The sequence below is a fragment of the Mesoplodon bidens genome (genome assembly GCF_964165515.1).
Source record: "Mesoplodon bidens genome assembly, chromosome: 8".
In the NCBI taxonomy this organism is placed as follows: Eukaryota; Metazoa; Chordata; class Mammalia; order Artiodactyla; family Ziphiidae; genus Mesoplodon; species Mesoplodon bidens.
Window position 1 is genome coordinate 26339233 of NC_138165.1, and position 27793 is coordinate 26367025.

Consider the following 27793-nt stretch of genomic DNA (forward strand, 5'->3'; position numbering starts at 1 on the left):
CTAAGCAAATTAGTTTAGGAGTAACTCCTGGGAATGTGAAGGCTAATTAGAGTTAAATGGGGATCCAAGACAAGCTTAACTTCCAGAACCTGGAGGATTATAAAACATGCTGCCCATGGATGGAAAACAGGGAAACACAAGTTTGTTCTAACCTCACTAATCACTAATCTGAGGGGGCCATAGCCTTTAGAATTATTGCACATACCTGTATGTCTTTAGGTGGTATTTTCTATCTCTTATCATGTGAGGTGCTCGAGAGAGAATGGCATTTCGTAATATTTTTCCAGCCCTGAGGATCTTCTCTGAAGGAACCTGAATTTTAATCAGATGGGAGGAGGGGAAGAGAAAGGAGAGTTTATAGATGGAAAACAAACCAGATGCATCACTAAATCACTTTCCAATCTGACTCTGCACTTGAAAAATACAATCCACTTGTACATTTGCATTGTTCACTTGTGTGACATGTCACTGTTTTATACTGAGAACTGAGACACACCGATATGCACTGTTTCAAAAACTGTGTCCACAGTTTCCTAATGTGATGCTCTGACATATGGACCACTTCCAGTAGTTACTTAAGAAGCTAGCTCTGCTGGCTCATCAACCCACCTACATCCCATTACCTTGGTAATGGTGTTAGCAGGACGAAGAGGAACGTGAGGTTCAATGAGAGGTGTCTGAAAAATAAAATGTTAAAGCAAAAGAAAATTAAACAAAAAGCTCACTAAAGAAAATTGTGGGTTGGGGAATAACAAGAAACATCCATTTTTATAAAACTCAAAATAGGATTAAAAAAGCAAGAGAGAAAATCTGCCTAAAGAACTTGAATGCACAGGCATTCAAAGGGCAAAATTAAGACCATTCGATTTGCCAAAATTTAAACATAAATTATTAAAAATGAAAACAACCAAACAGATAGGAATGATTAGATGTTTGCAGGCTTAATGAGAAGGGAATCAATATCTACCCACAGCATAACAAACATCAGGGCAGAGGAAAAAACAAAAGAAGATAAACATGAATAGAGATTAAAATGACCTATCTCAGGGGATAGGGATAAAGGACTGATTTAGAATGGAAATGAGCGACTTCATCCTCTCTCATGTAGTTAAGATTCTTTTCCTGCAATTTGTATTGTTAGAAAGTTTTAATTTTTTTTTTTTTCCGGTACGCGGGCCTCTCACTGTTGTGGCCTCTCCCGTTGCAGAGCACAGGCTCCGGATGTGCAGGCTCAGCGGCCATGGCTCACGGGCCCAGCCGCTCCACTGCATGTGGGATCCTCCCGGACCGGGGCATGAACCCGTGCCCCCTGCATTGGCAGGCGGACTCTCAACCACTGCACCACCAGGGAAGCCCAAAGTTTTAATTTTTAAATGATGCTTCTTTGTGGTTTTACATACTCAAGCTCCTCGAATGCACTGGGGCAGCTAGTGTACCATTTCTTTCATCTGCAAAGTGGTGTACAAAGTTTTCAGGATTCTGTGACTATCAGAACAGCTCTAGGATCTAGATAAAGCCCCCAGCACTCTCCACATTCTTCAGATGAAGGTGCTGAATTGGAATCCCAGGGAAATGACTTGCTACACAGCTACACAGCTGAGTCCCCTAGTCCTACTGAAACCCCTTCACTCTATTTTTCTGAAATATCTGGTAATGGCAAAGATACATTCTGTCAAAGGTGGTGATAGAACCATCAACACAACGCTGTTTATGCCACTTCCAGAAGGGAAGTAGTAGATTTACCTATGAGATTGCGGTGGGCAGAATAATGGCCCCCAAAGATGTCCATGTCCTTATCCCCAGAACCCATGAATATGTTAGATTACATGGCAAAAGGGACTCTGCAGATGTGATTAAGTTAAGGGTCAAAATAAGCAGATTATTCTGATGTTTCTCAGTGACTCCAAAATAATTGTAATTGTAGGGTCCTTAAAAGACGGAAGAAGGAGGCAGAAGAGTTAGAACCAGAGAGCTAACAGTGGGAGTAGGATTCTGCCCGATTTTGCTGGCTTTGATGGTGGAGGAAGCCAAGAGCCAAGGAATGAGGGCAGCCTCTGGAAGATGGAAAAGGCAAAACAATACACGATTTCCCCCTGGAGCCTTCAGAAGGAACGGGCCTGCTGATACCTTGATTATAGCCCAGTGAGACCAACTTCAGACTTCTAAACTACAGCACTGTAAGGTTATTCATTTGTGTTTCTTTAAGCTTGTGCCTTACACAATTCATTACAGCAGTCACAGAAAACTAACCAGAGATTATAATACTTTATACTAAAAACCCATACTTTTTGCAAATAGAAGCCACTGCATTGAAAATAAATTGGTAGGTTTTTCCTTTGTACTGATATGTAATCAATAGGGAAAATAAAAAGTCAATATTAATTTTAAATACTTTAGGTACCTAAATATGAATATACATGTATAAACATATGTCTTCCTTTTTATTAACAATAAATTTCAGGGTTTCATGGGTTGCTGCTTTCATGGGTTTCATGGGTTGCTGCTTTTAATATTATAATAGAATTAAGGAAAAAAGGGAAAAGAATCCTAAGTTTTAAGAACAGCATAGATGAGACACAGATTAATTTAGAATGAAATCGCACTGAACTTAAACATTTTCATCACCTTGCTGGCATCTAGACCTTTTCTTCCTCTCGAAATCACTAGAGCACAAATGTCAAGCAATATTATAATATTTTAGCAGCATTCTGTTTACAACTAGCATAGACCAAGGAATGTCAATCTGGTCAAATTCAATAGCAGCTTTAAACAGAGACCGACTTTGTCCTGAAGTAGCCCACACTCTCTTATGGCAGACCTTTCATGGGAAAGGGACCGTGAGCTCACAGACTCCCTGTACCATCTCCTCAAAAAAGACAGACAGAATTCCCTGATGCCAAATCACCTGGAATCATGTTCAAAAGGGGGGAGGCCAGCATGCACCAGGGCGCTGGAAATGTGTGCAGTCAAAACAGTTGATTATTTCCAGGTTGTGAGTCCCCAGTACTCATGCGCCTTGTCTCTTTACATTACACAGGTTGGTTTATATGTCTAGGACTGTGCCTGGGTATGTATCCAAATCGTAGAAGCCTCTGGCTATTCTTAAAAATAACAGCAGAAACCCATTTCTTCTTCCTGTCTTAGAAGAAGGAAGTGTAGGTATATGTGGTCTAGAGTAGATGAATGTAGGATAAGCTTCTGAGGTAACCTTTTCTTTCCTATGGGAAAAAAAAATCTATTTTCCTTTGCAATAGTCTTTGAGAGGCTGGCTGAGCCAGAGGTCAAGAAGATGCCCGTGCTTGAGGATTATTGATGAATGTTTATTTTTTGGTAGGCGCAATGAAACATTATTTGAAGATGGCATCTTTTTATTTGTTTCTACAAAAATGAATATATTTAAGCAAAATGCTAACAAGTGGTCCCTAGGTAGTCAATTTAGTTGGACAGTTCCCTTTTTGCTTCCTTGGAACCCTGAAAAGAAACTATTACCAAAGCAAGGGAAGCATCAGACTTCAACCAGTTCCTTTGATTTGCAACTTCTAAAGGAGCAAAACGTACACAGGTTGCCTTTTAGTGAGATAATCCCAGGACCAAGAGGCTGTTTAATCTGTTGAAAGGCAGCATTCTCAGAACCTTCCCTGGCTCAGAGATTTTAGGTTTGGAGGCAACATAATGAATAGATGCTTTGAGAGGGGGACAGTCCCTTTATTTAAATAAAACCTCCAAGGAACACATGCAGGGTGAAAGCAGGGAAAGTTTTACTTGGTGGGGAGGGGAATAAAAACTTGTCTTTGAAAGGGACTCCATCCCGTATTCAGTTAGGCAAGCTTCTATGATCTAAGAGCTATGTTGGTGCCTAGCAGCCATGCACTGTGAGGTAGAGGGCTGTGACAGGTAGGCCAGGTCCCTGGGACACAAAGTCACTGCCAATGCCTGTTCAGGGGCCCCTTCCATAGGGAGTATGACTTTATTGCTTTTGTATATGGTTATTCATTTCCTTTTTGGTTTCCCTTGGCTTTCAAGTAAAGTTTTTATTTTTGAGAATTTCACTTTAGCTGAGTTTTAGTGAAATGAGGAGAGGAATTTCATTTTATAAATTTCATTTTATAAATTTCATTCCCTCAATAGGAGAGGGAAAGAAGCAGGACGGGGTGATTAGTGAGAATCCAAACAAGAAAAGCAGCCCTAAAAGCAAGACCAAGGACTTCCTGTGTCAGGCCTTTCACATGTGTTATCTTATTTTATTATTACTCTCATATTTTATTGAGAAAACTAAGGCCAGCAACACATAGGGACTTGAGCTCACACAGCTAATGACTGGAAGAGCTGGGAAGTGAATCCAGGTCAGTCTTATTCCAGTGTCTACGCTGCAGGAACAATGACCCATCGCACCTGCTCTTTTCTCCTACAGATATCATGGCTCACACTGTGGAAGAGTTAACATTCCATTTAATTAAAGTTCATTGAGAAAAATGCATCTAAGCCCTTCTCAGTTACCAGGTACCAGAGTTGATCTTGTGCGTTTCCAGCAATAAGTGTTCATAACATCCTACTGAGATGACACGTTAGCACCATGCATCATGCTTGGTCTGAATTAACTTTTTAAAAAGCAACTTTGAGGGGCTTCCCTGGTGGCGCAGTGGTTGAGAGTCCACCTGCCGATGCAGGGGACACGGGTTCGTGTCCCGGTCCAGGAGGATCCCACATGCTTCGGAGTGGCTGAGCCCGTGAGCCATGGCCACTGAGCCTGCGCGTCCGGAGCCTGTGCTCCGCAACGGGAGAGGCCACAACAGTGAGAGGCCTGCGTACCGCAAAAAAAAAAAAAAAAGCAACTTTGTGACAATAAAACATTTGGCATTGAGGGACTGCCCTTCCAGGGCTGAGACAAACATACCAGAAAGGTAGGTAGCAGTTGAAATCCGAGGGGGAAAATGGAAAACACTCAGTATTTCCCATGGAGGAAATTTAATGCTGGGAACTAGCTTTACAGGTGGTGCAAGAGCTGAGAAGCCAAAGAGGCGATGAGGAGGTAACCTGGATGCTAGCCAAGCAGGAAGCCCTCAGGTGGGGGGACAGAGGAAGGAGGAGGCGTTGCCAGAGCCGGAGCCAGGTGTCCTGGTGGGAGCTGGAACCCCGGAGGGCCTCCTGGCCCTGGAGGTCCAGCCGCTGCTGGAGGTGCTGCCACCCTCCCACCACTGAGGGGAGCTGGAGACCCTCCTGCATCCCATCCCTCTCCAGCCATAAACCAGAGAAATAAGGAAAAGAATTTCATTTTATAAATGATTAAACAGAAGAGGGAAAGAAGGAGCTTGGTGAGTGATATTGGTGAGAAGATGGATCAAAGCAAGAAAACCAACGCTAAAGGCAAAACCAAGGCCCTGCGGAGGTCGGCTTCCGTGTGATGCACAGCAGAGCACAGGGGGGCGCAAAATGCTGCTCAGAGGACAAAGAGCCCAGGACCCTCCACAGAGGGTGGCTGCTGTGACCACAGAGTGGGCACAGGGTTGCTCCATGTTCAACACCAGCCCTCTCAGCCTCTCCTATTCCAAATCTCCCCAGCCACACTTCCTGGTGGGCTACAGGTAAGGAAGGTGGACAGTGGGTAGCATAGAGTGGGCCTTCATTAACGCGTCCTGGCCTTGGTTCCTAGGGCTGCCCTCTGTCTTGATCTATAGCCAGAAAACGCATATCACAAATGAGCCCTAGAAGAAACAGACCCCCTCTCTGATTACACGTCATACCTTTCAACACATCAACCATGTGTCAAGGACAAAAATTCTTCCTCCCTACCTGGGCATGAAAGAATCCGAATTGGGCTGTGAAAATGTGATCCTAAAAAGCTAGGCAGACAGGACAGATAAAGGCAGAGGTATTCAGCTTTCTCTGCTTTTCTTGGCTTTCTCCCCTGAAGACTTCCCTCAGGAGTGACCATAATCGGTTCTTGTTTGCTTCTGGAGAGGGGATGCATTCTACTGCTTTTTATTATGCTTATATTACTACTGAAAAGGAGAAACAGTAAGGGAAAATATTCCTTTTGGCACCAGAGCCAATTCAGAAATACTAATCAGGGGATGAAAAATATGAGTTTAGTCTCTATTACAACATGCACAATAACTCCCCAGCAGATCATTATGAGGTGTAAGGCGCTGTAATAGGCCTCGTGAAAAACCATATTCAGGCCCTTTTGAAAGGGGGTAATTCTTTTTACTTAAGTATTTGCTCATAGAAGCCTTTTGCAAGGCACAGCATTTTAAGCCAAGAGATAAGAATAACAAGGCAGACTGGGACACAAAGCTCATGGCAGAACTCTGGCAACCCAGTGTAATAAAACGTCATCTAAGCCCACATCCAATTCAAGTATTTAATGAAGGTGTATTTTGTGCAGAGCAATGTGCGAGGCTAAAGTACAGACTCTGATAAAGAACCTGGTCTAAATGAGCTCTCGATCTTTCGGGGAAAGTAGAACTTCCACGGAGTAAACAATTAGTGAGAATCTGAGTCAATGAATAAATGCAACAATATTCTGGATTTCAATTCCCCTTTTCTCAGTTCCGGTGAGAAAATCTTTAGGAAGTGGGAAGAATATTTAATGTTTTTAGTGAAAATGATACACTTTTAGGAGTTATATTCCCTTGTTTTGGCATTTTGGAATAATACATCTAAGGTCTTAGAAATGTGTGTCTCATTCTTGTAATAATTATCATCAGTATTATCATTCTTTGGTTGACCAAATGAAATTAAAAGTAAGAACTAAATCAGACTCATACAGATTTCACCCCTCTGAAATAACTATGTAAGTTTTCCCATTTGTTTACTAATGGAAAAATTCATCTGTAGACCTCTTTGGCTTCCATCGATAGGCTTTTTAAAGTTTTTCCTAGTTTAAAATTGACGTGTAGATTTCCGGTTTCAGCTTCAACCTGTAAAAGTGGTCATTCCTGCTGTTACAAGAAAAAGCTGAACAAAGTGAAAATAATGACTTCTCTCAGGTTCATCAAAGAACTGAGTATGTCAAGAAAACTGCCACCCTGAAATCTGGCGAAATGGGGGAATCCAGTCACAGCTGACATTTGCCTACCTGGACTGGAAGCCACAAATGGCTAGGAACACTTAAGTGGTGTTTAATTAATTAAACCAGGAGGCCATTAGACTGAGGTGGCTCTAATGCCTGGTGGTCTGTGTAAGCAAACCAAAATCTAAGCCTTCAACCGCCTCAAGGTTCCAACATTGAAACCCAAGGACAACCAATCACAGCCAGCTAGGCTTTATGCTACTGCCAATCAATAGTTTCCTAATTTTGCCTTCACCTTTTCTCTATAAAATTACCTCCCTGAGCTCCCATTGGTGGAGTGCTCCTAAGCATTTCCGGTTTCATGCTGCCAGATTCAAATCAACTTTTGCTCAAATAAACTCTTAACATTTTTAGTATGCCTCAACAATGGTCATTTTGATGATTTGCTGGAGGCTGAATGTAGAGTAACCTGGGAGTGAGAAACTCCTGGGGGAGACAGTCTTAGGTGGGCATCCACACTTTTGTGAGCTTTACCCCTTGGAATTCCTCCAAATTCTCATGGTGAAGAGCCAAAACTTATCTCGTGGCTCTGGCAGGGGGAGGGGAAGAATGAGCATCATGATATAGACCCAGAGCATTCTCCGTAGCAAAGGCCTACTCTCCAGGGAAAAGACTTTACGAGAGTCTTATCCCACCTGGGGGAAGCGCATTTCTCTGACTCTAGTCTCCTCCGGCCTTCCTGTCTCACCTAAAGAAGGAAAAAGCAGCTAAGAAACAGCGGTGAAAGTCCCATGGCAGGGACACGGGCCCACTAAATGACTGAGATTTAATCACAAGAGTACATTCACTTCCCTTCTGCCCTATGCCCCCCACAAATGCCAACATAAAAATAGTGGAGGGCTTCCCTGGTGGCGCAGTGGTTGAGAGTCTGCCTGCTGATGCAGGGGACGCAGGTTCGTGCCCCGGTCTGGGAAGATCCCACATGCTGCAGAGCAGCTGGGCCTGTGAGCCATGGTCGCTGAGCCTGCGCATCCGGGGCCTGTGCTCTGCAATGGGAGAGGCCACAACAGTGAGAGGCCCGCGTACCGCAAAAAAAAAAAAAAAAAAAAAAAAAAAGTGGATTACAGCTGAATGAGCTGTAGATTCAGACTCTATCAAAGGAGGAGTTCTTAGGGAAGCCCAAACACAGCAGAGGAGACAAAAACAAGGACATTAGAGGAATTTGAAACCTCTGGAATCTGTAGCTACAGCAAATATTAAACACAGCCCAACTCCTAGCCAGATTAACATAAAACCTCACACTAAAGGCTTATTGATCTCAGTTCCTATTACCCAATATATCATGTCTGCTTTTCAACCAAAAATCACAAGGCATACTAGAAGGCAAGGAAAACAGAGTCTGAAGAGACAAAATAAGCATCAGAGCCAGACTCAGACATGATACAAATTTTGGAATTATCAAACAGGAAATTCAAATTAACTGTGATTAACACATTAACTATAGAGTAGTATTCCATTAATAATACTAATAAAAATGTAGACAATATGCAAAAATATGTTGTGTAATAAAAGCAGAGAAACTAAGAAAGAAATGTCTTCCTTTCTTCTCCTTCCTCCATAGACCAGCAAGAGAGAAGGAAGAGCAGAAAGGGGATGGGAATGGGAGAAGGCACAGCACAGCCCTCTAACAAGTGCTGGAACCACCAGCCTCAGTCTCTTCAAAGATTCAACTCCACCAAAAGCTAGAAGTTTAAAAAATGGATCTAGCAAGTTATTTTGTGGATATTAACAAACTTATTCTAAAGTTTATATAGAGAGGCAGAAGACCCAGAATAACCAACACAATTTTGAAGGAGAAGAATAAAGCTGGAGAACTGATGCTACTCTACTTTATGACTTACTATCAATATAAAGCTTCTGTAACCAAGACAGCGTAGTATTGACAGAAGAAGAGACAAATAGATCAACAGAACAGAACAGAGAGCCCAGAAATACACCCACATAAATATAGTCAACTGATCTTTGACAAAGGAGCAAAGAAAAACTATGGAGCAAAGACAGTCTTTTCAACAATGGTACTGGGACAACTGATGTCCACATGCAAAAAAATGAATCTAGACACAGACATTATATTCTTCACAAAAATTCACTCAAAATGGATCACTGGCTTAAACATAAAATGCAAAGCTATGAAACTCCTAGAAGATAACATAGGAGAATACCTACATGACCTTGGGTATGGCAATGACCTTTTTTTTTTTTTTTTTTGAGGTTGGGTCAGCCAATCTAGAGTGTTTGATCTATTGATTATTTTCTATATACCAGACAGATCATCCAAGGATCCTATAATGTAGGAAAGTGAGACTTAGAGTAAGTGAACATCCAAAGCCTCAGTGCTTTGAAGAGGGGAGATAGGATTGAAGCCCAAGACTGTCTGGTCTCAGAGCTCATATCTTCCCACCGTGCCCTGGGGACTCTAGGTTACCACTTTATTATGCAAGGACATAACTCAGGAACAGCCAGGTGGAAGAGATGTGTAGGGCAAGCTATGTGGGAAGTGGTGAAGAGCTTCTATACCCTCTCCAGGTGTACCACTGTCCTGGAATCTCTATGTGTTCACCAACCTGGAAGCTTGGCGATGACTTTTTTCGATACAACACTAAAGGCACACAATCCATGAAATAAATAACCGATAAATGGAACTTTCATTAAAATAAAAATCTTCTGCACTGTGAAAGACAATGTCAAGAGAGTGAGAAAACAAGCCACGGACTGGGAGAAAAGATTTGCAAAAGACACAGCTAATAAAAGACTGTCATCCAAATTATATGAAGAACTCTCAAAACTGAACAAGAAAACAAAAACCCTGTTTAAAAAAGTGGGCCACAGACCTTAACACACACCTCACGAAAGAGGATACAGAGGTGGCAAATAAGCATATGAAAAGATGCTCCACACCCTACACATCATATGTTACCAGGGAAATGTAAATGAAAACAACGAGACACCACTACCCACAGATATGAATGGCCAAAATCCCGAACACTGACAACCCCAAATGCTGACAAGTACATGGAGCAATGGGAACTCTCATTCACTTCTGGTGGGAATACAAAATGGTGCAGCCACTTTGGAAGACAGTTTGGCAGTTCCTTACAAAATTAAACATGCTCTTACCACATCTGATTTAGCTTTTGTACTCTTTGGTATTCACCCAAATCAGTTGAAAGCTTATGTGTACACAAAACCCTGCACACGGATATTTATAGCAGTTTTATTCATAATTGTCAAAACTTGGAAGCAACCAAGATGTCCTTCAATAGGTGGATGGATCAATAAACTGTGGTACGTCTTTATTCAGCACAAAAGGAAGTGGGTTATCAAGCCATGAAAAGACATGAAGGAACTTTAAATTCATGTTACTAAGTGAAAGAGGTCAATCTGAAAAGGCCACATACTATATGATTCCAACTATATGACATTTTTGAAAAGGCAAAACTGTGGAAACAATAAAAAGATCAGTAGCTGGCAGGGGTTGGGGGGCAGGGATGAACAGGCAGAGCACAGAGGATTTTTAGAGCAGTGAAAATACTCTGTATGATACCATAATGATGAATATATGTCATTATATATTCATCCAAACCCGTGGAATGTATAACACCAAGAGTGAACCATAATGTGAGCTATGGACTTTGGGTGATTATGATGTGTCAATGTAGGTTCATCAGTTGTAACAAATGTATCCTCTGGTGGGAAATGTTGAAAACGGGGGAGGATATGCATGTGTATGGGCAGAGTGTATATGGAAATCTCTGTGCCTTCCCCTCAATTTTGCTGTGAACCTTAAACTGCTCTAAGAAATAAAGTCTTAATTAAAAAATGGATATGACTAACCTTAGTAACTGAAATAATATTTTTTAGGGCCCAAAGTGACAAAAAATTTATGGACTAAGACTGAGTGTTGTTACGGTTGCTAAGTACCAGTGGGAAAGAAAGTATTCAACTCAACACAGTTAAGAGTGGTTACTAGGGAGAGATTATTTCATGTGTATATTTCACTGAGTTGAGACTCCTCAATCCACCCAAATAAATATACATGTTCATGTTTTTTAAATTGTGGGAACCAAAGTCCATAGTTTAGTCTCAGGGGGAGTCTGACTATTTAGCCAGGCTTATAGAGCAGAACAAACTTAAGTGTACTAAAGGCTGCTTGGTGAATCCATAAAACTGGAACAAAGAAGTCCCTACAAGAAAAGTGCTGCCCAGATGCTTCTGCTGACTGGTCTGGGAGTACTGTTCTCTAGCAGGTACTAGCAAATGGTTCAAGTTCCTCTCCAGCATCTCCTAATACAATGCTGCAAGATGGCATGTTTTTAGAATGGTTCAAGCCCTAATCAATAGAGATTGTTTCTGATTTCTTCTAGTGGTGGGAGAGAGCCTCAGTTAGATACTAATCTTTCTTGTAATATACAGGATATTCTGAGTGTTCACTTTCTAAGAGGTGTGTCTACATGTCTATTAGATATGCCTAAGCCAGATATTTGCTGGCAAAAACCAAAACGCTAACTTTCTGGAGAGGCACCCATTCTTAACAGCTGGAATATTCTCTTTAAGGTCTTACACAAAGTGGTTCACTGTTTCCTCATGGATTGGCCTGATCAGGTCCAGATTTTCTTTTAATGGTAATACCAACATATTACTATTAAATTTTCATTTCAGTAATAGGAGCTAAGAGATGCAAAACAAGTAAACCATAATATTCCACAATGATCACTGTCCACTGTGGCATATCTACCCTCACAACTATAATTTTCATGGAAATATAAACTCTGTGATAAATTATTAAAGCTCCTTTCCCTCCTTTGTTTACAAATCTAAGCCTTCGTCTCATCACTCACCTTTTCTTCCGCTACAAGAAATTCTGTCAACAAAGTCCAGAATTATACAAACAGCTCATACAACACAACAACAACAAAAACCAAACAACCCAATTGAAAAATGTGAAGAAGACCTTAATAGACATTTCTCCAAAGAAGGCATTCAGATGGACAGTAGGCGCATGAAAAGATGCTCAACATCCCTAATAATTAGAGAAATAATAATTCTCAAATTATTAATTCACAAATCAAAACTACAATGAGATACTACCTCACACAGGTCAGAGCTGTCATCATCAAAAAGTCTACAAATAACAAATGCTGGAGAGGGTGTGGAGAAAAGGGAGCCCAACTACACTGTTGGTGGGAATGTAAGTTGGTGCAGCCACTATGAAAAACAGTATGAAGGTTCCTCGGAAAACTGAAAATAGAATTACCATATGATCCAGCAATCCCACTCCTGGGCATATACCTGACAAAACTATAATTCAAAAAGATACACGCACCCCTATGTTCATAGAAGCACTATTCACAATAGCGAAAACATGGAAACAACCTAAATGCCCATCGACAGATGAATGGATAAAGAAGATGTGGGGTATATATATATATATGTGTGTATGTGTATGTGTATATATATATATATATATATATAGATATACACAAACACACATACACACACACACACATATACACACAATGGAATACTTCTCAGCTATAAAAAGAACAAAATGTCATTTGCAGCAACATGTATTCAACTAGAGATTATCATACTAAGTCAGAAAGACAAATACCTTATAATTTATATGTGGAATCTAAAATATGGCACAAATGAACCTATCTACAAAACAGAAACAGATTCACAGACATAGAGCACAGACTTGTGGTTGCCAAGGGGGAGGGGGAGAGGGATGCACTGGGAATTTGGGGTTGGTTGATGCAAATTACTTCATTTAGAACGGATAAACAACAAGGTCCTACTGTATAGCACAGGGAACTATATCCAATCTCCTGGGATAAACCATAATGGAAAAGAATATTAAAAAAAGAATGTATATGTGTATAAAATGGAGTCACTTTGCTGTACAGCAGAGATTGGCACAGCATTGTAAATCAACTCTACTTCAATAAAAAAAAACAAAGGCCAGAATTAAGCACTGTCTCTCTTCCTATTCCAAATTTGGGAATAGTGTGTTGAGCACTTTTGGGAAACAAAGTGAATATAAGATTCAGAGGCATGGTTCAATTCTTGAAACTTTTGTGAATTGGTGTTTATTAACATACGAGCTAACAAAAGACCGTCACATCTCCTTTTATAATCTCAAATTTAAATCTGGGCATGGTGGATTCTGGAAGTTAACATTTATTTATAACGTAATTCTTTAAAATAGAATGAATATAGAAAAGCTATGGTTGAAGCCTACTTCCCTGGAAGCCAGGGAATAGGGCTCCTGCTGGGTTGATTCCAAAGGTAGATAAATGGTTTACATAATGTGTTTCAGGAAAAGCTCTTGTACTGAAGATGCTAAATTAATTGGCATATACAAGCCAGTATAAATACATATTCTTGTATATTGGCATTACAAGCTAATATAAACACATATTCTGTCCCCTACTCCTCTCCCACACAAATGGTATGTACACTGGCCTGACCTTGCTTTTCTCACTTAATGTCTCCTAGAGATCTTTTCATATCAGAACCTAAAAAGCTACTTCATCCTTTTTTGTTTGTTTGTTTGTTTTGTGGTACGCGGGCCTCTCACTGTTGTGGCCTCTCCCGTTGCGGAGCACAGGCTCTGGATGCACAGGCTCAGCAGCCATGGCTCACGGGCCCAGCCGCTCCGCGGCATGTGGGATCTTCCCGGACCGGGGCACGAACCCATGTCCCCTGCATCCGCAGGCGGACTCTCAACACTGCGCCACCAGGGAAGCCCTACTACAGGTGATTTTTCTCATCCTTGGTGCTTTGAAGATTCATAATCGATGCCTTAGATGAAACAATTTAAAGAACCATTTAGGGAGATTAGTGATCATGTAAGGGTATTCCTGAATTTCTTGATTTTGAGAGATCTATGGACCATGTTCCCTACAGACATCAACTGTGTCCTGAGTTGACCTTCGGGCCCCTCTGCATCTCCTGAATTTCCATTACTGCAAATATTTCACTGTGCCACAGTTATTTACATATCTTTTTCTCTGAGTACAAGATAAGCTCCTTAAAATCAAAAATTGTGTTCTTGTTATCTCAGAATCCCCATAGTGCTTTGTTCGTAGAGATTGTGCATTAAATATTTATTTAATACATGGAGAAATCTCCGAGGAGTTTTTACTTGGCCATGGTATGAAAAGAATGGAAAGAAGCTTCCTCTTTTCATTTCTGAAATTTCAGTTTTGGTCTTCATGGTTAGATACAGAAAGGCTAAGTTTATCAGATGTTGGCAGACTATTTGTGGACTATTTTGCTTTTGTTGCTTCCTTCCTAGGAATAACATTTCTTTTCAGTTCATATCTGTAATATTTATTTTAAGAGCAGAAGGGAGAAACATTAAAGTTGACACCTTTGTATTTCCTTTAGATCAAGGAAGTTCTTGAAAGCAGATTGCCCTATAGACATGAAACCACCCTTCTCTTGACTTCCTCTTATTTTTCTCTTGATAGACACAAGATCAGTTTTGAGTTTTCCCTGTTTTGTTAAGTACTTCTGAATGTTTTTTAGGCACTTTTGGAAAATTTCATACAAGTGATGGAACCTTCAAATGCACATACATACATCCAAAACTCTGCATATAATTTCAGGGGTTAACAGACTTCCAGAAGTCCACACACGGATCCTAAATGTATGAATGTGTATTCCTAACACCCCAGAAATCCATTGCTAGACAAAGGCCCAAAAGAAATGTGTGCATACATTCACCAAGAGTCATACACTAAATGTTTAGAGCACAGCCATTCACAATAGCCCACCAACCACAGAACAGACAATATTCTGTGGTATATTCCCATAATGCAATGAGAAAAAACAATTTACAACTGCACACAGTAATGTGGGTAAAACTCACAAACATAATATTAAATGAAGGAAGCTGGATACAGAAGGTATTACCAGGTGATTTCATTTATCTAAAGTATAAAAACATATTATCTTTAGTTGAAGGAGTGGCTAGAAGCAAACACAAGCTTCCTTCTGGGATGGTGGTGAGGTTCTGTTTCTTGACTTGAGGGGCGTTTACCTGGGTGTGTTTGTGAAAATGTATTGAACTAAATGATGTGCATTTTTTAACATGTATATGCTAACCTTCAATAAAAAGTTAGAAGAAAACACCTGTTTTAGAATAAGAAATTAAAGGAAAAAAGAGAATGCATATATGTTTGTACGCATGGAAAGCACCTGGCAAAAACATTACCACCATCAACCTCCACAGAGGGTGGCCTTCAGGAGTAGGACACTTGGCTAGAGAGTGAGCCTCGACCACCTAGCATCTTTAGACATATTCATTCATTTAGTGATTCTGGAAAAGTCTGGAATACTGATTGCAAATGTCAAGTATCTACTAACGAAGACATCATTAATGCCGTCAAAGGTAGGTAAATACATGAAAAATCAAAACAAAAAGAGTATTATAGTAAGTCAGACTATAATTAATGTTTTACAGATATTTATTTTAAATACTAGCTATACCTGGTGAAGCAAACCTTCTAGAAGATCATTGTAAGTATTAATAAAATATCAGTGTGATTTATTTATATATTCCATTGTAAACACAATATGATCTCCTTCTTCTCAGATATAACACTTAAGAAGCCCAACAAGCTGACTGTTAAGAGAATGACAAGTGGTTATCTATAACCAGATATAGGGTTCTGAAGGTATAAGTTGATTCTGTCAAAAGTCTCAGAAATTTTCACAAATTCTTTTAGGTAATGCATTAAATTCGAAATAACAGACACACATTTACTGTTACATGTGGAAACTCTACAATGGATTTTTTTCTAGTTACTTTTTTTAATTGAAGTATAGTTGATATACAATATTATATAACTTACAGCTGTACAATATAGTGATTCACAATTTTTAAAGGTTATACTCCATTTATAGTTAAAAATATTCCCTGTGTTGTACAATATATCCTTGAAGCTTATTATTTTTTTTAACCTTTATTGGAGTATAATTGGTTACAATGGTGTGTTAATTTCTGCTTTATAACAAAGTGAATCAGTTATACATATACATATATCCCCATATCTCCTCTCTCTTGCATTTCCCTCCCTCCCACCCTCCCTATCCCAACCCTCTAGGTGGTCACAAAGCACCGAGCTGATCTCCCTGTGCTATGCGGCTGCGTCCCACTAGCTATTGGTTTTATATTTGGTAGTGTATATATGTCCATGCCAGTTTCTCACTTTGTCTCAGCTTACCCTTCCCCCTCCCAGTGTCCTCAAGTCCATTCTCTAGTAGGTCTGTGTCTTTATGCCCGTTCTGCCCCTAGGTTCTTCATGACCTGTTTTTTTTTTTTTAGATTCCATATATATGTGTCAGCATATGGTATTTGTTTTTCTCTTTCTGACTTACTTCACTCTGTATGACAGAATCTAGGTAGATCCACCTCAATACAAATAACTCAATTTCGTTTCTTTTTATGGCTGAGTAATATTCCATTGTATACATGTGCCACATCTTCTTTATCCATTCATCTGTCGATAGACACTTAGGTTGCTTCCATGTCCTGGCTATTGTAAATAGAGCTGCAATGAACATTGTGGTACATGACTCTTTTTGAATTATGGTTTTCTCAGGGTATATGTCCAGTAGTGGGATTGCTGGGTCATATGGTAGTTCTATTTTTAGTTTTTTAAGGAACCTCCATACTGTTCTCCACAGTGGCTGTATCAATTTACATTCCCACCAACAGTGCAAGAGGGTTCCCTCTTGCTTTTCATGTGCGTCTTGGCCATTTGTATGCCTTCTTTGGAGCAATGTCTATTTAGGTCTTCTGCCCATTTTTGGATTGGGTGGTTTGTTTTTTTAATATTGAGCTGCATGAGCTGTTTATATATTTTGGAGATTAATCCTTTGTCCGTTGATTCGTTTGCAAATATGTTCTCCCATTCTGAGGGTTGTCTTTTCGTCTTGTTTATGGTTTCCTTTGCTGTGCAAAAGCTTTGAAGTTTCATTAGGTCCCATTTGTTTCTTTTTGTTTTTATTTCCATTACTCTAGGAGGTGGATTAAAAAAGATCTTGCTGTGATTTATGTCAAAGAGTGTTCTTCCTATGTTTTCCTTTAAGAGTTTTATACTATCCAGTCTTAAAATTAGTTCTCTAATCCATTTTGAGTTTATTTTTGTGTATGGTGTTAGGGAGTGTTCTAATTTCATTCTTTTACATGTAGATGTCCAGTCTTCCCAGCACCACTTATTGAAGAGACTGTCTTTTCTCCATTGTATATCCTTACCTCCTTTGTCCTAGATTAGTTGACCATAGGTGTGCGGGTTTATCTCTGGGCTTTCTCTCTTGTTCCATTGATCTATGTTTCTGTTTTTGTGCCAGAACCATATTGTCTTGATTACTGTAGCTTTGTAGTACAGTCTGAAGTCAGGGAGTCTGATTCCTCCAGCTCCATTTTTTTCCCTCAAGACTGCTTTGGCTATTCGGGGTCTTTTGTGTCTCCATACAAATTTTAAGATTTTTTGTTCTAGTTCCGTAAAAAATGCCATTGGTAATTTGATAGGGATTGCATTGAATCTGTAGATTGCTTTGGGTAGTAGAGTCATTTTCACAATATTGATTCTTCCAATCCAAGAACATGGTATATCTCTCCATCTATCTGTATCATCTTTAATTTCTTTCATCAGTGTCTTATAGTTTTCTGCATACAGGTCTTTTGTCTCCCTAGGTATTTTATTCCTTTTTGTTGCAATGGTAAATGGGCGTGTTTCCTTAATTTCTCTTTCAGATTTTTCATCATTAGTGTATAGGAATGCAAGAGATTTCTGTGCATTAATTTTGTATCCTGCAACTTTACCAAGTTCATTGATTAGCTCTAGTAGTTTTCTGGTGGCATCTTTAGGATTATGTATAGTATCATGTCATCTGCAAACAGTGACAGTTTTACTTCTTCTTTTCCAATTTGTATTCCTTTTATTTCTTTTTTTTCGCTGATTGCCATGGCTAGGACTTCCAAAACTATGTTGAATAATAGTGGTGAGAGTGGACATCCTTGTCTTGTTCCTGATCTTAGAGGAAATGCTTTTAGTTTTTCACTGTTGAGGATGATGTTTGCTGTAGGTTTCTCATATATGGCCTTTATTATGTTGAGGTAGGTTCCCTCTATGCCCACTTTCTGGAGAGTTTTTATCATAAATCGGTGTTGAATTTTGTCAAAAGCTTTTTCTGCATCTATTGAGATGATCATATGGTTTTTATTCTTCAATTTGTTAATATAGTATATCACATTGATTGATTTGCATATATTGAAGAATCCTTGCATCCCTGGGATAGATCCCACTTGATCATGGTGTATGACCCTTTTAATGTGCTGTTGGATTCTGTTTGCTAGTATTTTGCTGAGGATTTTTGCATCTATATTCATCAGTGATATTGGTCTGTAATTTTCTTTTTTTGTAGTATCTTTGTCTGGTTTTGGTATCAGCGTGATGGTGGCCTCATAGAATGAGTTTGGGAGTGTTCCTTCCTCTACAATTTTTTGGAAGAGTTTGAGAAGGATGGGTGTTAGCTCTTCTCTAAATGTTTGATAGAATTTACCTGGGAAGCCAACTGGTCCTGGACTTTTGTTTGTTGGAAGATTTTTAATCACTGTTTCAATTTCATTACTCATGATTGGTCTGTTCATATTTTCTATTTCTTCCTGGTTCAGTCTTGGGAGGTTATAACTTTCTAAGAATTTGTCCATTTCCTCCAGGTTGTCCATTTTATTGGCATAGAGTTGCTTGCAGTAGTCTCTAAGGATGCTTTGTATTTCTATGGTGTCTGTTGTAACTTCTCCTTTTTCATTTCTAATTTTAGTGATTTGAGTCCTCTCTCTCTTTTTCTTGATGAGTCTGGCTAATGGTTTATCAATTTTGTTTATCTTCTCAAAAACCAGGTTTTAGTTTTATTGATCTTTGCTATCGTTTCCTTCTTTCTTTTTCATTTATTTCTGCTCTGATCTTTTTTTTTTTTTTTTTTTTTTTTTTTTTTGCGGTAGGCGGGCCTCTCACTGTTGTGGCCTCTCCCCTTGCGGAGCACAGGCTCCGGACACGCAGGCTCAGCAGCCACGGCTCACAGGCCCAGCCGCTCCGCGGCACGTGGGATCCTCCCAGACCGGGGCACGAACCCGTGTCCCCTGCATCGGCAGGCGGACTCTCAACCACTGCGCCACCAGGGAAGCCCTCTGCTCTGATCTTTATGATTTCTTTCCTTCTGCTAACTTTGGGGTTTTGTTTGTTCTTCTTTCTCTAGTTTCTTCAGGTGTAAGGTTAGATTGTTTATTTGAGATTTTTCTTGTTTCTTGAGGTAGGCTTATATAGCTATAAACTTCCCTCTTAGAACTGCTTTTGCTGCATCCCATAAGTTTTGGATCGTTGTGTTTTTTTTTTTTTTTTAAATTCTGTCTCAATTATCCTTTATTTGTAGTTTACCTTGAATTACTCTGGTAACCTATTGAGGTTTTTTTTTTTTTCTCTCTCCAATTCGCGCTGTCTCGGCGCACGTACGTGTCACCAGCTCTTTTTTTTTTTTTTTTTTTTTTTAATTTATGGCTGTGTTGGGTCTTCGCTTCTGTGAGAGGGCTTTCTCTAGTTGTGGCAAGTGGGGGCCACTCCTCATCGCGGTGCGCGGGCCTCTCACTATCGCGGCCTCTCCCGCTGCGGAGCACAGGCTCCAGACGCGCAGGCTCAGTAACTGTGGCTCACGGGGCCAGCCGCTCCGCGGCATGTGGGATCTTCCCAGACCAGGGCCCGAACCCGTGTGTCCGTCATTGGCAGGCGGACGCTCAACCACTGCGCCACCAGGGAAGCCCCCGTTGTGTTTTCATTGTCATTTGTTTCTAGGTATTTTTTGATTTCCTCTTTGATTTCTTCAGTGATCTCTTGGTTATTTAGTAATGTATTGTTTAGCCTCCACGTGTTTGTATGTTTTACGTTTTTTTCCCCCTGTACTTCATTTCTAATCTCATAGTGTTGTGGTCAGAAAAGATGCTTGATTTGATTTCAATTTTCTTAAATTTACTGAGGCTTCATTTGTGACCTAAGATGTGATCTATCCTGGAGAATGTTCCGTGAGCACTTGAGAAGAAAGTGTAATCTACTGTTTTTGGATGGAATGTCCTATAAATATCAATAAAATCTATCTGGTCTATTGTATCATTTAAAGCTTCTGTTTCCTTATTTATTTTCATTTTGGATGATCTCTCCATTGGTGTAAGTGAGGTGTTGAAGTCCCCCACTATTATTGTGTTACTGTCAATTTCCTCTTTTATAGCTGTTAGCAGTTGCCTTATGTATTGAGGTGCTCCTATGTTGGGTGCATATATAATTGTTATATCTTCTTCTTGGATCGATCCCTTGATCGTTATGTAGTGTCCTTCCTTGTCTCTTGTAACATTCTTTATTTTAAAGTCTCTTTTATCTGATATGAGTATTGCTACTCCAGCTTTCTTTTGATTTCCATTTGTATGGAATATCTTTTTCCATCCCACTTTGTCTGCATGTGTCCCTAGGTCTGAAGTGGGTGTCTTGTAGACAGCATATATATGGGTCTTGTTTCTGTATCCATTCAGCAAGCCTGTGTCTTTTGGTTGGAACATTTAATCCATTCACGTTTAAGGTAATTATCGATATGTATGTTCCTATGACCATTTTCTTAATTGTTTTGGGTTTGTTTTTGTAGGTCTGAAGGTTACTTTGGATAGGACATTTCTGGATAAACTTCTGGATAAACTCTTAGAAAAATGGTCTGTCATTGGCCTCTTGAATAGAGCCATTGGCTTTTGTACTAAGAATAATAAATATTAATGTGGAACAAATTAATCAATTAAGAGAAAAATTTCCAACAGGAAAACAAATACATTTTCCTAAGTTTAAAATGCATGCTTTGCCAAATGCCCTAAGCCATAATTTTAATAACATAGTAACTCCCAGTTGGGAAAAGTAAGATAATTACCATGAGAAAAAGAGTTCTTTATCTTACACTTTGAAATGGAAATCATGCACTCAGTTGACTTTTGTAGGTCTTCTGCATGTAGGTGTATTTGTCTAGAAATTTTAAAAGATATATTTTTTCTGCCTCAAACAACGTAGTAGGCTAAAGCTACAATAAATACAATCTTAGTACCAATATAGGACAAGAGCATTCAAATGATTTTGATACTCTTTAGGGACTCAGGAACCTGACAACAGCCATATAGCGGGTCTATGTTATGCAAAATTCCTATAATAGCAAAAACCTATTAATGTTCTCAAGAATTAAGCATTTACAAAGCTCATCAAAACAAAAATAATCAAAGGCCTAAAAGGCGTATCATATAAAATATGAAAACAAGGCAGAAAAGTAGCATACTACATTAGACATCAAACTCATTTCACATCTGGCTCATAAACCAGGTTCCCCAAACCCAGCCATCTGTTTTTTTTTTAAACCAAGTTGCTCTGATGCAGATGATGTTTTCAATTAGATATGAAAAATGCATATCTTAAAAGGCCAAAGAAATAAGTAGTGTGATATATTAAACTTCTAAAATTTGATTGCACTTATATCTTTCTTTCTTCCCCTTTCTGTATTTTTCTAATTTTCTAGAGTGTGTCTAAGAAGAAAAAAACCCAAATTTTAATGCCTTACTATTACTGGAGGTATAATAAGCTGATGGAGGCTTAAGCATACTTTAGAAACGTGGCATTTCTACCTCTGGGTCGTGGTTTTTTATTCAAAGTAATTTGAAAGGCTTTAGAAATACCTGAAACATCTGCAAGTACAATGAGAAGGAATCAAATGTTATTGTGTTCTTTTATTGACTAGAAACTTAAAACTGTGGACATAATTTTTGGGGAGAAATAAGATGAGGATTCTAGCTCACACTCAAGACAGATTTTCACAGTATTTCCTCAAGAAAGGAGAAACGTTCGGCTGCATATCACAAAGCTCCAACAGCCCCTTGATTAAAGTGTTCAGCCAGACTGGGGTTAATCATTATAAGATTTGGTGATTAACAGGCTGTTTTCAGAGAAAGTACCAAGTATCTTGTTCCCATCTGTTTCAACTACATGAGGCTCCAGCTTCTGGAAGGGTTGGGTTTGCAGCCATGAAACAGAAACAGAAACAGCCTAAGTGTAGGAAGGTAGTCACTATCTGAGGTAGTGGTGCTACACCCCTCTCTGGTCACCCACGCAAGATAACAACACTCCACTGCTTACCTATTTTTTTTGTCTCTACCTCTATCTGGCATTGGAAACACTACAAATCTCTGTTTTGTGCAGCTTAAAAATTAAAGAAATGACAGGCTGCGTTTTAAAGTAAACCTCCTTTCCAAATAAAGGGTAAACTTTTAATATGTTAGTGTCTTACTGCCTAAAACCTGAAAAATTTTGAGAACCAAAAATTTCATTCTTTTTACACAGTGGGGTTCTCTCCAGAATGCAGATGAGGGTGTAGTACCACGAATGGGGAGGAAGGTGAAGGAGACAGCTTCAGATGTTCATGTTTTGGCTAGAAGTGAGGGAAACACTTCTCCATGCGATTTAATCTTTGTATTAAAATATCTTATTTCAAAACTTTGCAAGTAACATGCCCTGGATGATTCACTACACCTGAAAACACCATAAATAAATGGTCTGTTATCAGTTGGTAACATCATTGCTTTTTCTGACTTATTCTATCATTAGGAGTTTACACTTCGGTGATCTTACCGTATCTTTAAAGAAGGAACATGTGGGACTCTTTATGAAGATACAGAGAAAATTCTAAGACTACATAGTTCATATAAAAACTGTTCTCACGGGCTTCCCTGGTGGCGCAGTGGTTGAGAGTCTGCCTGCCGATGCAGGGGACACGGGTTCGTGCCCCGGTCTGGGAGGATCCCACATGCCGCGGAGCAGCTGGGCCTGTGAGCCATGGCCGCTGAGCCTGGCGCGTCCAGAGCCTGTGCTCCACAACGGGAGAGGCCACAACAGTGAGAGGCCCGCGTACCACAAAAAAAAAAAAAAAAAAAAAAAAAAACTGTTCTCAGGATATAAAAGCACACACAAACTGGAGTGAAGGCCAAGATAGTGAAAGTGGTTTTCCTGTCTGATTTGGGTTGTCGGGTAGGGAAAGTCATTCCCTTCTTTCCTCATCTCATATGTTTAAGGTGCTTCAGAATAGGATTCCAGAAAAGAAGAGGAAGAAGGAAGGTTTGCGAATTCATCCTATAAGGGACTATTCTGGTCTCAGGAGAGGATAAGAACAAGTATTTATTAAGTGCTATATGCTAAGTGGTTCACATGGTTTATCTTACTGAACACTCACAACAACCCTTTGATGAGGTACTTGTATTATTCCCATTTCACAGATGAGGAAACTGAGACCACAGAAGGTTAAGTCTCCTATCTTGGGTCACACGGCTGGCAGGTGGCAGCTTTGGTACCTGAATCCTCTAGTTAACCCCAAAGCCATTCTGCCTTCTATGGATAATGTCCTTGTCCTTCTTTCCTCTGGAGTAAGGCTCATTTTTAAAAAGAGCCAATCTGATCATGCTGTTTTTCTATTTAAAATCCTTCAATGGTTTCCCATTCTCCTTGGAACAAATCCAAACTTCTTAACACTATTCAAAAGGCTCTTCATAATTTCACCCCTGCCTACCTCTCCAGCCTCATTTTCCATTCTCCTTCTTTTTCCTCAGAATGTTTTCCAGTCCCTCAAATATGCCAAACTTTTTTGTTTTACAGGTTTTGCCCAATCTGTTCCCTCTGCTTATAACATGTATTCCTCTCCCTTTTCCTGATGTCCTCATCCTTCAAGTCTCAGCAAAATGTACCAGGCTCTATCATATGCTGCTAGAGCTGCAATGTCCAAAATGGTAGTCACTAGCCAGATGTGATCATGGAGCACTTGAAATGTGGCTAGTCTGAATTGAGGTGTGGGAAATACATGCTGGAGTCTGAAGATGAAGTATAAGAATAAAAAAAGTAAAATATATTGGTAGGGCTTCCCTGGTGGCGCAATGGTTGAGAATCTGCCTGCTAATGCAGGGGACACAGGTTCGAGCCCTGGTCTGGGAAGATCCCACATGCCACGGAGCAACTAGGCCCATGAGCCACAACTACTGAGCCTGCGCGTCTAGAGCCTGTGCTCCGCAGCAAGAGAGGTCGTGATAGTGAGAGGCCCGCGCACCACGATGAAGAGCAGCCCCCGCTTGCCACAACTAGAGAAAGCCCTCGCACAGAAACGAATACCCAACACAGCCAAAAATAAATAAATAAACAAATGTGGGTTAAAAAAAAAGAATATTAAAAAAATATATATATATATAATATAGGTAATAATGTATTATATTGGTAATATGCTGAAATGGGAATATTTTAGATTTATTGGGCTAACTAAATTATTAAAATTAATCTTACCTTTTTCTTTTTACTTTTTAAAATGTAGAACATTTTAGAATTACATATGTGACTCATATGTCTATGGGCTAGTGCCGCTTTAGGGCATCCTGCACTTCCTTTAGTAGCACATGATACAGTTGTAATTACTTGTTTACTATCTGACATTTTTACCAGACTATAAGGTCTAACAGGGAGGGCCATGTTTGTTTTATTCCCCCTGGTGCCCCAGTGCTGACCACAGCAGCTGGCATAGCGTACTTAAATTGAACTGTCGAAATAACGAAGGCTAAAAGAAAGGAGGGACCAGTGGGAAAAAGGAAAGTAGCAAAAATACTATCTTCTTTAGCACAAAATGTGAATGTGGTCCTTAAATCTTGATGTTAGAGAGAAAGAAGATGGTGGTTATGAGTTTGGGACAACAGAATTAAAAAATATATTAGAGATATAAATGAGGCAAATTAACTTGTTTATGATCAAAAGAATAAAACATTTGTTGAATGCACACTGTGTGCCAGGTACCATGCTGTGAAAACTTTATATGCATGTTCTAATTTAATCCTCACAACAAAATTAGGAGGTGGGTGCTATTGTTATCAACCCATTTTTTAGATGATGAACCTGAGTCTTAGAGAGGTTAAGTAAATTGCTCAAGGCCACATAACTAGGATGTGACAGAGCCAGCACCTGAACTCAAGTAGTCTGGTTCCAGCCTCCTTGTTTGTTTACTCCTCTGGTATATTTCCATAATACAGCTTCCACAGGCGTATAAAGAGAAATCTCTGCCCATAAATACAGGTTCTACCCTAGCTCTCCTAATCCTTTATTTTTCATAAGCCTCAATAATACTTATAACCAAAAAAGCATTTTGTCAAGTGCTTATTTTTGTCAGACAAGGCAATAAGAACTTTCCATGGATTATTTACTTTCCACAATAACTTCATGAGGTGGACACGTTTCTTCTTTATTGTAAAGTAAATAAAACTAAAGAATAGAGAAGTTAGAAATAACCAAAATATGTAACACTATACAAATGGTTAAAAATAAGTGATGATATATCAGACTTGGGGGATATTTTGTAGGCATTACAAATAATGTTTCATGGAAGAGTTAAAATATGTGGTAAAAATGATTATGCTAAAAACCTAATAGCAAGGACGTCCTTTCTCACTCCTACTCAACATCATAGTGGGAATCCTAGTTAGTGCAATGAGAAAAATAAATAAAAGGTACTCAGGTTGGAGAGAAAGAAATAAAACAGTCTTTATTTGCAGACACCATGATTGTTCTATGCAGAATATCACAAAGAATCTACAAAAGAACTCCTAGAACTCATAAGTGAGTATAGCAAGATCACAGGATATAAGGTCATAAATAAATAACAATTGCTTTTCTATATACCAGTAATAAACAATTGGAATTTGAAATGTAAAAAAATACCTCTTACAATAGCAACAAAAGAAAATTGAAGTACTTAGGCATAAATCTAACACAATATGTACAGGATATGTATGCAGAAAACTACAAAGCATGAGTGAAAGAAATCAAAGAAGATCTAAATAAGGGGAGAAATATTCCATGTTCATGGATTGGAAGAAGAAATAGATTCTTTGAACAGACCAATCAATAGAAGTGAAATGGAATCTGTAAAAAAGACAAAACCTCCCTGTACACAAAAGTCCAGAACCAGATGGTTTCACTAGGGAATGCTACCAAACATACAAAGAAGAACTTATACCAATCCTTCTCAAACTCTTCCAAAAGACTGAAGAAGAGGGAACACTCCCAAAGTCATTCTACAAAGCCACCATTACCCTGATACCAAAACCAGACAAAGACACTACAAAAAAAAAGAAAAATCCTCAACAAAATATTAGCAAACTGAATCCAACAACACACAGAGGGATCATACACCATGATCAGGTTGGATTCATCACAGGGTCACAAGGATGGTTCAACATACATAAGTCAATTACACCACGTCAACAAAAGAAAAGACAAAAATGACACGATCATCTCAATAGATGCAGAAAAACCATTTGATAAAATTCAACATCCACTTATGATAAAAACTCTCACCAAAATAGGTATAGAGGGAACATGTCTCAATATAATAAAAGTTATTTATGACAAACCCATAGCCAGCCAGCATAATACTCAGTGGTAAAAAGCTGTAAACCTTCCCACTAAAATCTGGAACAAGACAAGGATGCCTACTCTTAACACGTCTATTCAACATAGTTTTGGAAGTCCTAGCCACAGCAATCAGACAAGAAAAAGAAAGAAAAGGCATACAAATTGGAAGGGAAGAGGTAAAATTGTCATTATATGCAGATGACATGATACTCTATAAAGAAAACCCTAAAAACTTCACAGAAAAACTATTACAAGTGATAAATGAATTCAGCAAGGTAGCAGGATAGAAGATTAACATACAGAAACCAGTTGCATTTCTTTACACTAATAATGAAATATCAGAAAGAGAAAGTTAAAAAAAATCCCTTTTAAAATCACATCAAACAGATGTAGAGAAAAAACATATGGACACCAAGGGGGGAAAGTGGTGGGGTGGTGGTGGTGGTGGGGTGATGAATTGGGAGATTGGGATTGACATGTATACACTAATATGTATAAAATGGATAACTAATAAGAACCTGCTGTATAAAAAAATAAATTAAATAAAATTCAAAAATTAAAAAAAAATCACAACAACAAAAAAATACCTAGGAATAGACCTGACCAAGGAGGTGAAAGAATTATACGCTGAAAACTATAAAACACTGATAAAGGAAATTGATTCAAGGAAATGGAAAGATATTCCATGCTCTTGGGTGGAAGAATTAATATTGTTAAAATGGCCATACTACCCAAAGCAATCTATAGATTTAATGCAATCCCTATCAAATTACACCTGGAATTTTTCACAGAACTAGAACAAATAATCCTAAAATTTATATGAAACCACAAAAGACCCAGAATTGCCAAAGCAATCCTGAGGAAAAAGAACCAAGCTGGAGACATAACCATCCCAGACTTCAGATAATACTACAAAACTACAGTAATGAAAACAGCATGGTATTGGCACAAAAACAGACATATGGATCAATGGAACAGAATACAGGGTGTAGAAATAAACACACACCCACGGTCAATTAATCTTTGACAAAGAAGGCAAGAATATACAATGGAGAAAAGACAGTCTCTTCAGCAAGTGGTGTTGGGAAAGTTGGACAGCCACATGTAAATCAATGAAGTTAGAACACTCCCTCATACCATACACAAAAATAAACTCAAAATGGCTTAAAAACTTAAATATAAGACATGACACCATAAAACT

General features: G+C 39.1%; 1 protein-coding gene across 1 annotated transcript in view; it reads right to left on the reverse strand.

The window, feature by feature from the left end:
* The window catches only part of RAPGEF4 (Rap guanine nucleotide exchange factor 4), a gene marked incomplete at its 5' end in the record, with an annotated part of 314253 nt that overhangs the window by 88964 nt on the left and 197496 nt on the right, over nt 1-27793 (reverse strand). The window contains 2 exon segments of the mRNA XM_081243002.1: nt 206-312; nt 624-677. Coding sequence (XP_081099128.1) covers nt 206-312; nt 624-677 — 161 coding nt within the window.